An 11,728-nucleotide genomic window follows, 5' to 3' on the forward strand; every position below is an offset into this window, starting at 1 on the left:
CCTGCCACCGCACCAGGGCAGCGTGGAAGAGCAAGGCTAAGTGCCAGAATTGGCGCATCCTATGAATGCGCCAAATCTGGGGCGGCTGAGGGCTGCTGTTTCTAGCCTGGGAGGGGGCCAATATTCATAGCACCCTTCCTGGGCTATTAATATCAGCCGCCAGCTGTCTGCCTAGCCTTTGCTAGCAATTAAAATAGGGGGGACCTGACGTCATTTTTTTTTTTGGGGGGGTCCCCCATTTTAATAGCTAGTAAAGGCTAGGTATTCAGCTGGGGGCTGATATTAGTAGCCTGGGAAGCTGAGTGGGTATTACCCCCTTCCCAGGCTTCAAACATCTGCACCAGCTGTCTGCTTAACCTCCGCTAGAGAATAAAATTATGGGGGATCTCACGCCAATTTTTTTTTTAATAAATCCTTTATTTTAACACTAAATGACACTTGAGGGGTTAATAAAGATGCAGTCCCTAAATTATTATTTTTTAATTAATTTTTCCCAAAAATTTTGACGTGGGCTTCGCCATATTTTTGTATGCCAGCCAGGTACAGCATCCAGGAACGGGCTGCCCCCAACTCCCAGCTGCCTATTTTACCTGGCCGGACACAACAATATAGGGAAGCCCTTTTTTTTTCTTTTATTATTTCATGAATTTCATGAAATAATACCCCTTAAGCCCCGAAGCATTTTCCGTTTTTGCATTTTCATTTTTGCTCCCCTTGTTCCCAGAGCCATAGCGTTTTTATTTTTTGGACAATATGGCCGTGTGAGGGCTTATTTTTTGCGGGACGAGTTGTACTTTTCAACGCCATTACTAGTTTTACCATATCCTGTACGGGAAAACAGGAAAAAAATTCCAAGTGCGGTAAAATTGCAAAAAAGTGCAATACCACAGTTGTTTTTTATTTATTTTTTTTACCACGTTCACTGAATGCTAAAACTGACCTGCCCTTCTCATTCTACAGGTCATTACGAGTTCATAGACACCAAACATGTATAGGTTCTTTTATATTTAAGTGGTGAAAAAAAATTCAAAAATTTGGTAAAAAAAAAAAAAAAAATAGCGCCATTTTCTAAGACCAGTAGCGCCTCCATTTTTCGTGATCTGGGGCTGGTTGATGGCTTATTTTTTGCGCACCGGGCTGACGTTTTTATTGATAACATTTGGGGTAGATCCGATGTTTTGATCGCCCGTTATTGCATTTTATTGCAATTTTGCGGCGACCAAAAAACGTAATTCTGGCGTTTAGAATTTTTTTCTCGTTACGCCGTTTACCGATCGGATTAATTCTTTTTTTATATTGATAAATCGGGCGATTCTGAAAGCGGCGATACCAAATATGTGTATGTAGGTTGTTTTTTTTATATTTTATTTTGAATGGGGCGAAAGGGGGGTGATTTAAACTTTTATATTTTTTTATATTTTTAAAAACTTTTTTTTTTTTTTTTACTTTTTGCATGCTTCTATAGTCTCCATAGGAGACTAGAAGCAGCAACTGTCCGATCGCTGCAGACCCTGGGTTGTCATGCCCACCCATCGGTGACCCGCGATCACGTGACGGGGTTGCCGGTGGGCGGGGCTTATGACGCGCTACCCGGAAGCGCGCGTTAAATGCCGCTGTCAGAGATTGACAGCGGCAATCTCTGACAGCGGCATTCAACATGTTAACAGCCGCGGGTGGATCGCGATTCCACCCGGGGCTGTTGCGGGCACATGTCAGCTGTAAGAATCAGCTGACATGTGCTCGGTTCAGTGAGGGCTCAGCGCAGCAGCCCTCACTGAACGGGGGGTATGCAAATGTGCGTACTAATACGGCACCAGTAGTTAAGGGGTTAAAAAATATGTGGGGCTTCGCCCTATTTTTGTATCCAGCCAGATACAACTAAGCAGCTGGGGGCTGGAATCCACAGCGCAGGGTGGTCCAAGCTTTGTGGGCCCCCCCTGCTGCGAACTGCAGTCCGCAGCCACCCCAGAAAATGTCGCGTTCATAGAAGCGCCATCTTCTGGCGCTGTATCCAGCTTATCCAGGGCCCTGGTGCGGTGGCTCACTGGGTAATAAAGGGGTTAGGGCCAGCTTTGTACTATGTGCATGGCTGCTGTAAGCTCACACTGCCGGGAACACGTCCGCTCCCGGCAGCGGGAGCCACTGACTGAGGTCACCGGAGTGCATTCAGTCAGCGCAGCTTCGCTGACCTCCTTTACGGCCCTGTTGTACCGTGGGAATTTCTCACGGTACAGCAGGGCCGTAAAGGAGCTAACCGGAGCAGCGCTGCCTGAACTCCGGCGAACCCGCTTATGCAATGACGGGGCTGCTTTACGGCCCCGTTATTATAGCGGTGGCAGCGGTTCAGAGCGGTCACATTCTATGTGGCTGCTCTAAACTGGAGATCATCGTGGGACACTCGTGGACTACTACGGAGGGGTAAGGATAAGGTTGTGGTTTATTATTTTATATTTTATTACAGGAGATCGATGGCTTCAGGGAATTAGGTGTCTAGGTGAGTATAGGTGTATTTTTTTTATTTTTTACTTTTATTTTAGGTGGCGATCGGCAGGGACAGGTAATGTATAAACTAATTTATTTTAGGTAACCACTGGCCACCAATGAAATGTATTTAAAATTTATTGGGGACCAAAAACAAAAAAAAAAAATATGGGGGCCTAAAAGAATAAAACATGTGTATAGGGGCAAAAATAACATATGGGCCAGTTTAAATAGCAGGATCAGGCTGATGGGAACTACTGCTCCCATCGAGCTGATCCTGCTGGCAAAAGTGGACGGGGGACAGACATAGGCCGATGGGAGTAGTAGTGTCACATCGGCCTATGTCTGCCTGCACGCACACACCCGCAATCACCCACAGACACCAATCTTGACCGGGACATTCAGGTCCATCCTCTTGTACCACCCCAGGTGCTCAGCCATGATCCAGGAAGACGGGAATGGTATGGGATTCTCGTCTTCCTGGATTGATGGGATGGTCTGGGAGGTGTGGCTGACCTGTGCGGCCTTGGGAAAGTTCATGTGAGTTCATGCAGTCAAGCATGAACTCACATGAACCCTCTGAGGGCACCGCGGCTACTTCAAATGAACAGATGATCGGCATCAGCTGATACCTCAGCTGTTCATTTGAAATAACCGGCGGGAGAGCGCAGCACAGAACGGGAAAGCCCGCAGTGAAGTCTTTTCACTGCCGACTTCCCCGCCCGGGTCCTTCGCTCCCCACTCCTTGGTGCTGCGCTCCCCGCCCGGTCCTAGCTTATGATCGGGATGGGAGGTGGCGGGGGGAGCGGCGGATCGGGATGGGAGGCTGCGGGGAAGCAGTATGGGGCTGTGTGATTGTTTAAAAGCCAGCGGCTTTTTACCGCCCGCCGACTTTTAAACAATCAGGAGAATTCTCTCACGCTGGGATGGCATTCTGATGACAGGCTGGATCTCAGCTGAGCGCTGCCATCCAGCTTGTCATCCTTCAGAGACACTGCAGAGCGCAGGCATTATGGGAACTTCCGATTCCGGTATTCGATATTCTAAAAGTATAGGAACTCAGTATCGGAACTCCGATGCCGCGAATATCGGTCGATACCCGATATTACAGTATCGGAATGCTCAACACTAGTCAGGTATAATCACACACAGCTCTGCAGTGAGCTCAGGAGAGCAGAGAGGGGCCATTACACGTCACACTGGTAACTACCACTTCATGTAAAATAAGGTCTGGAGGCAGAGTTATCTTCCAGGCACCATCTGCCCCATAATCTGGAAGAGATCATTTGCACAGAGTGATAAAGGATGATTTCTCAGCAACAAATCATCTGATATGAGGCATACAGGGATCACTCTCCTCAGCCGTCTATAACCTGTATCCCCATTTTAATAGTTTACATAGGTCAAATGTGGTGACAAACCAGAAAGCGCTGTTAAAGGGAATCTAAGTGAAAGTGTACAAAAGCATGATCTGTTTGAAGATAGTTATTCAGTCACTTTCAACCTGCCACTCCGGTCTTTGGTGACATATCTGCAGGGATGACATCACATCTATAGCACGTGACGGCTGCAGCCAATCACTGCCCACAGTGGTCTCACACCGGCTTCCTTGGTGATTTTCAAATGATACAGGCTTTGGTAAATTTTATTTTGAACACTGAAAAACCCTTTTATACACTGGCTCACGACTAGTGTTACGTGCTGATGTTTTTGGGAGCTTCCACCCCAATACCACCTCACCAAGTCATCATAATTGACAGGTCTTTCCATGTGCCCTTAGATTAGGCTGAAAAAGCCGTATCAGGGTTATTTGCACGTCAAGCGGGTAAACAATTTGCTAATCAGAGATTTAGGCGGTTATTTGGTAGATGCAGGATCATGCCTTGCCACTTATTTGCCGACTTTTGATTAAGAACTGTAGGGTCATAATTTACTAAATCCAAGCAAAACAACCTAAAAATACTAACAGTGAACATACCTATTAAGGACAAAATTAGAAGAGAAAAGCATGAAAAAGCTCCATTCATTTCCTTGACAAGAGTACCCATGCATAGCGATTTCCCAAGCCAATCTTCCAAGTCCAGCTCCAGGTATTAGTACATTAATTTGGGAAGGATCACTGCAAAATAGGAAAAGAAAATTAAAATAAAAACCAAAACAAGAGAAAAAGTTCCAACATCTCATCAATATAGAAATAATGCAACATATTCAGCCAGGGAGTCTACTCATACATGCAAGGGAGTTCTGCAATGTGACATGCATTGCCTTCCATGTTCCGTTAAAGGCTAAAACACATTATGATGGAAACTGTTTAGAGGATTTGTTCAAACAACTTGTATGGATGACCTGTCTTCAGCGATTATATGCTCCGGCTGGATGGGAACATTGAGCAAAGCTGAAAAGTACTGCTCTAATCAATGTTTATTGGCTGCAGTGGAAACTGCACATCTCTAATAGGCCATCAATATTAAATGCCTGTACATCCGCTTTAAAAATGGCCGTGATAGATAAATGAGCTATTAGAAGAGGATGAATATTTCTCATGTAATAGGGTGTTCCAAGCCTCCCCTGGCATCAATTGAAAGAAGTGTCGAGCTGTTTGATTTCAATATGGCCAATCCTTTGTTCTCATGGGAAATAAGATGCTACCAGGGGTGTCCGGCAGCAATGGACTTCTCTATGCCTAGTGAAAACAAACGCATGCTCGACAAAGCCTAGAGGTTGGAGGGGGTCAACCTGAACAGATTCGGGTGGGTAACCTACATACAGGAATGTATAAGGGGTTATCAGGAGCATTCCAGAGCCCTCGCTTCTGCTGAAACATGTGCAAGATTAGAAGGTGTCTCAAGGAGTCTCTTCCCCTGTGAGTAGTCCTGCCTTGGATCTTCCAATCACACCTCCCTGGGCGTGTGACAGCCTGTATAATGGCTTCTACCATAACAGGGAGTGTATGCAGGCTGTCAGTCACACCCAGGGAGGTGTAATTAGAAGATCTAAGGCAGGAGTAGTATGAGGGAAGAGACTCCTCACTGGACTAGTCACCTCATTAGGACATGCGGTGTTTCTGGATAAAACCACATTCTTGAGTAACTGCTGTGGAATAAAGGAATTGCTGTCTGTACCTCTAGAATAGCAGGTGGGAGTAGTCAGGGGAACAGAAAAGTTCACTTTAAAGAGTCTGCCACACCCAAAACTTAAACCTCTTAGAGCCCTATATGAGACTTAGCCCTTATGAAGCTCAAGCCTGCAGTATTGATTTCACATCAATAGTTGTACAGAAAAAGTTTTATTTCTTATGCTAATGAGGGCTCCTTGGTGCACCCTTTGTGTGGCCAAGAGCGCAGTGCACCATTCTGCCCTCTCAATTAGAATGCCACGCGCATCCCCTTAGCTTGATTGACATCGCTCGCTTGTCCAGAGCGAGCCACTGCCAGAACAGAATCCCTGGCCGTGCACATCCGCACCGACACTGCAGCAGCCCAGTGAACACACACACAGTGTCAGTGCGGGCACGCTCTCATTCCTTTTTACTGTCTTCAAAGGTAGATAGCTACTGTGCGATTCTGTGTGCAGTTTGCAGCAGCCAATCACAGGAGAGAGATGAGAGCGCAGCCGCACTAACACTGCGTGCTAGGATCCTCCAGTGTCAGTTCGGATGTGTAAGGTCAGGGATTCAATTGAGACCCCGCTCGCTAGCCCAGCTAATCAATCAAGGATTGGAAGTGTTCAGCATGCTTAATGAGGGGTAGGAGCGGATCCAGAGGTTATGGAAGTTAAATCTAGAAAAACTAGTGTTTATCTCTTAATCTAGTCCAAGTACACTCCTATATTGCCTGATAAGTAGAAGAAGTTTACCATTTATCTTTAGGGAAAAACTTCAGAATCTCATTGATGATGGGCTGATAGCAGGCTTCTCGCTCAGGTCTGCCTTCTTCACTCCAGTCGCGTACAAACTGTTTTATCGTAGACTTCAACTTGTCCATGTCAAATGTAGATGCAGGGGTGGGCTTTTTGTGACCCTAAATATTTAGAATTTAAAAGAAATCTCTCCTTAGTATCACACCACAATAATAAGTGGGGGGGGGGGGTCAGTGTTCTCCTTAGTATTACACCACAATGATACACAATGGTAAGGGGGGGGGGGGTGCAGTGGTCTCCTTAGCATCACACCACAATGATAAGGGGGGGTCAGTGGTATCCTTAGTATTACACCACAATGATAAGGGGGGGGGGTGTCAGTGGTATCCTTAGTATTACACCACAATGATAAGGGGGGGGGTCAGTGGTATCCTTAGTATTACACCACAATGATAAGGGGGGGGGTGTCAGTGGTATCCTTAGTATTACACCACAATGATAAGGGGGGGGGGGGTCAGTGGTATCCTTAGTATTACACCACAATGATAAGGGGGGGGGTGTCAGTGGTATCCTTAGTATTACACCACAATGATAAGGGGGGGGGTCAGTGGTATCCTTAGTATTACACCACAATGATAAGGGGGGGGGGTGTCAGTGGTATCCTTAGTATTACACCACAATGATAAGGGGGGGGGGGGGGTGTCAGTGGTATCCTTAGTATTACACCACAATGATAAGGGGGGGGGGGGTCAGTGGTATCCTTAGTATTACACCACAATGATAAGAGTGGGTGCAGTGGTCTCCTTAGTATCACACCACAATGATAAGGGGGGGGGGTGCAGTGGTCTCCTTAGTATTACACCACAATGATAAGGGGAGGAGGAGGGAGGGTTTCAGTGGTCTCCTTAGTATCACACCACAATGATAAGGGCAGGGGTGTTCAGAGGTCTCCTTAGTATCACACCACAATGATAAGGGAGGGGGGGGGGGTGTCAGTGGTATCCTTAGTATTACACCACAATGATAAGGGCAGGGGTGTTCAGTGGTCTCCTTAGTATCACACCACAATGATAAGGGCAGGGGTGTTCAGTGGTCTCCTTAGTATCACACCACAATGATAAGGGCAGGGGTGTTCAGTGGTCTCCTTAGTATCACACCACAATGATGAGACCTATCTTTATATTAGGTTGTCATTGGCCCAGGGTCTGTCTTCTGGACAAATAATCACTTCTTTCCGTAATACAGATATGGAAGCACTTACGTTGTTGCCATACTCCTTGTTCTCAAACATGAATGTACAGTCATTGACGATGAGTTGCAGGATCTCCTGGTTGTGATCGGCACATTCGCGGATCCTGTCCAGGTTGGAATGGAAATTTGGCAGCATGTTTTGTTGACTTTTTGGTAAAGAGACAAATTGTCTTTCGGCACGGTTCACCCGTTCATGGATGTGAGACCTAGAGGAAGAGAATGAAGAAATGTTATCATGTAGTATGTCATGGGCATTCATGTGTGACACAGTCCTAGGGGCTGGTGACATGACACCTGTCAGCTGTTGTAAGCTGTCCAAACCACGGCTCTCAGTGCAAAAATCTACAATTTACTTTGGAAAGCTGTAGCATTTAGCAGAAAACAGTTTTGAAATGAGCCATTTGTGGGGAATTATATCTGCTGGGTGACTCCCTCCAGTTTCCCTATATACAGATTTAAAGGGGTTTTCCCACAAACAAAATACATTTTAATCAATAGGTCTTGGAAGAAAAAAAAAGTTCCACAATTGGATGTGTTAAAAAATAACAACATTGCTGTGCTGAGATAATCTTATAAATGTGCCCCTGCTGTGTACTGTGTAATGGCTGTGTCTGACAGTGCAGGAACATGGTCTGATCATACCACATCTCCTGGGCAGGGGAGGAAGCAAAAGAGTATATAGTCATTACAGCAGGGGACTGCAGATGATTCTTTTTGTGAGGTAAAACATTTTCATGCCTGTTTAAAAACCATATTTTTACCTCACAGAAAGCAGCTTATGTAATCCCATTCTGTAATGTCTGTATACTCTTTTGCTTCAATTGTGGGACTTATTATTATTCCAACATCTATTAATTAAAATGTACTTTGTTTATGGGAAAACCTCTTTAAGCAGACCTGTAAATGAAGCTGGACCGGGCAGGGAGAAGTCTGGGGAGCTGCCTGGCAGACTTCTCACCCACACACCTGGCTCGGTTTATGAAGCTAGGTTTTCCCTAAAATAACATTTTTCAGTATAAGGTGGAGGTCACTGTATGTACAGTCCATGTGCGCAAAGACTAATCGCAGCCTATGTGCTAGTGAATGTCAGTAATTTTGTGGGAAAAAAAAAAGTCTCAGCATGCATTATTGTAGCTCTTTTTCCAGATGAGAACAGTGCACGAGATGACAGCCATCTCCTGCAACCACTCAATGTAAAGGAGAGCAGACTGTGGACCAGTCATGTCCATAATCCATGGGCTGGGCTACCCAGTGACAGTTTCATTGCACCATTGCTATTCATACATTAAAGCTTTGACCGTCTTTTAGGCTTTGTGCACACGGCTTCTTATAGACACTGACGCACCCAACCAGGCTTTTAAGGCACAACCGCTTCAGGAAAACACCAGCGGCTTTGTTGGCATCTATTCAGACATTTTGGCAGAAACTCCACCACCGGCGTCTTTTACTATATACTTTTATGTATAGGGAGCGGGCGGCTTTTGCTGGGTCACTTCTTATAACCACATTGTTATTCAAAATTGAAGGCATACTGAACCAGCATGGCTACCGCAGCATCTTGCAGCGGCATGCTATTCCATCCGGTTTGTGTTTAGTTGGACCATCATTTATTTTTCAACAGGACAATGACCCCAAACACACCTCCAGGCTGTGTAAGGGCTATTTGACCAAGAAGGAGAGTGATGGGGTGCTATGCCAGATGACCTGGCCTCCACAGTCACCAGACCTGAACCCAATCGAGATGGTTTGGGGTGAGCTGGACCGCAGAGTGTAGACAAAAGGGCCAACAAGTGCTAAGCATCTCTGGGAACTCCTTCAAGATTGTTGGAAGACCATTTCCGGTGACTACGTCTTGAAGCTCATCAAGAGAATGCCAAGAGTGTGCAAAGCAGTCATCAAAGCAAAAGGTGGCTACTTTGAAGAACCTAGAATATAAGACATATTTTCAGTTGTTTCACACTTTTTTGTTAACTATATAATTCCACATGTGTTAATTCATAGTTTTGATGCCTTCAGTGTGAATGTACAATTTTCATAGTCATGAAAATACAGAAAAATCTTTAAATGAGAAGTTGTGTCCAAACTTTTGGTCTGTACTGTACTTATGTATTATGTTGACTTAATGGGGCGCTGTTGCAGGCGTATGCCAAGTGGGATCTGCCTGAAAAAGACATTGTGTGCACACACCTTAACCGCTTCAGGTTTCCAAAAACGCCATATGGTCAAAAGAAGGGACCTGACCATTCTTCAGGCGTTTTCCTTCACCAATCGCTTATAAATAGAATTGCCAGCGTTTACTAAAGTGGTTTCCACTTTATTGGCTCCCCCACCTGGTGCACATCGCCCCCATAGTGTGTGCGTTGGCTGTGATGTAGCCACAATCACTCCGGAGCCCCAGCCAGTCTGCATTGGAGGAGGGGGGTGCAGGCCATGGCTCAGACAGCAGGAACCGGCTGGAGGATCCCACTCATTCATTGCATGAGACCACCGGACAGCCCCAGGGTGCTGCAGAAACAATGCAGCTCTATAGGCATTTTTTAATTCATGCAGCACCATGGGGTCATTAATAAGGGTAGATCAACTCCTTTAAAGGGGTCATCACCAGGTGCAAAGTGGCATGGCTTCCACATGACATGGCAGTCCCCATGTCCTATAGCAGTGATTACTGACACTTGATGGCTGATACAGTGGAATTCTTGGGAAAACCTATCGGCACCCGAGCTGTACAGTAAGGGAGGTAAGAAGGTGACACCTGCTGAGACTGTGGCCGGAGATCACCTGACCTGACCCCCTTATTAACAGCACATGTGCTCTCAGGGTTAATACGGATGGCATCGGACTGCGATCAGTGCGGTATGTGTGTGCTGATCACCCGTAACATGTGAAGGTGTTGATGATCTTCCAGAAGTGCTCCCTCTCCAGCCTCTCCTCCTCCTCCGGGCTTTTCCGCTCCCTCCTTGCAGTGTATGAGCTGAAGTCCATTTCCTCCTCCGCCTCCACATTCCCGGGCTCCTCCGAGTCTCCTCTCCGCCGTCGCCCGCGGCTGTGGCTGAACATGTCCCTGGACGAGGGCTACGAGGCTGGAGTCAATGCAAACCACGTGATACGGTCTGCACACCGAAACCCTGGACCATAACTACACTGCCGAACGGAAGCCTGCGCTCCGAAGATGACGTCACTAGTGAGCGCCGCTGGCCTGGAGAACGCGGGAGCTCCATGTTTAGTGCTGGCAGTACTGGCGCGGCTGTGGTGGAGGACAGTTGTGTGTGCTCAGGTTGTGCATTGCACAAACGCCCCCTTCCGTGGGCACATTAGGTAGTGGCTTCATGAGGTGGTGGCCACAAGGTCATAACAGAGACCCATGGTTGTCAGGCTCCTATCACTGCACGTTCTACTCAGAATGGTGTCAGATTCCAGAGCAATCTCTGCACAGTGCCAAAGGCATAAGCATTACCCCATTATTCTGGAAATAAGCGGGGTCCGCATGTTTTGGGGATCTTTTGTGCAGTAAAACTGGTACTTTAGCTTTATGCTGCAGGTCAGTATGATTACATTACCACTTTAGTATTTTTTTTTCCTAGATTTTCCTTCACGTCATGGCCGGTTTCAATTTTTTTCCTCCTCTTCTTCCCAGGGCCATAACTTTTCTTATTCTGTCACTATAGCAGTATGAGGGTTTTTTTCTTTTTGCGGGACGAGTTGTACTTTTAAATGACACCATCCATTGTACATTGGACAATGGGGAAAAAAAACTGCAAGTGCAGTGAAATTGCCAAAAAAACGTGTAATTTCACAATTTTTTGGGGGTTGTTTACTTACCATTTTCACTATATGGTGAAACTGACCTGCCATTGTGATTCTCCAGGTCAGTATGAGTACGCAGATACCAAACATGCATATATATATTTTTTTTTTAAGTGACGAAAAAAAATTGGAAATTTGAAAGAAATTTTCTTTTTTTTTTTTTTTGTTTGTGTCGCTATTTTACTGGGACCTGTAACGTTTTCATTTTTCGGGATATAGGACTGTGTGAGGGCTGATTTTTTTTTTTTATTTTTTTTTTTTATATCTCCCTGGAGCCGAGATCTAAATCTGCACCTGTGCTGCCTTCAGCGGCCATTTTCCTGAAGCCCACCGC

General features: G+C 45.9%; 1 protein-coding gene across 2 annotated transcripts in view; it reads right to left on the reverse strand.

Moving 5' to 3' along the window:
* The window catches only part of CARNMT1 (carnosine N-methyltransferase 1), a 32,741-nt gene extending 21,964 nt beyond the window's left edge, over positions 1-10,777 (reverse strand). For both annotated transcript variants that reach the window (XM_073670660.1, XM_073670653.1), the window contains exons 1-4: positions 10,463-10,777; positions 7,601-7,796; positions 6,337-6,500; positions 4,460-4,600 (exon numbers count right to left, since the gene is read on the reverse strand). In XM_073670660.1, the coding sequence (XP_073526761.1) occupies positions 4,460-4,600; positions 6,337-6,500; positions 7,601-7,796; positions 10,463-10,647 (686 nt within the window). In that variant the 5' untranslated portion in view covers positions 10,648-10,777. The remainder of the gene's footprint in view (positions 1-4,459; positions 4,601-6,336; positions 6,501-7,600; positions 7,797-10,462) is intronic.
* Between the last annotated feature and the right edge of the window lie 951 nt (positions 10,778-11,728).

The sequence above is a fragment of the Phyllobates terribilis genome, unplaced genomic scaffold, assembly GCF_046119375.1.
Source record: "Phyllobates terribilis strain yellow unplaced genomic scaffold, ASM4611937v1 Scaffold_1__5_contigs__length_1240528914, whole genome shotgun sequence".
Taxonomy (NCBI): domain Eukaryota; kingdom Metazoa; phylum Chordata; class Amphibia; order Anura; family Dendrobatidae; genus Phyllobates; species Phyllobates terribilis.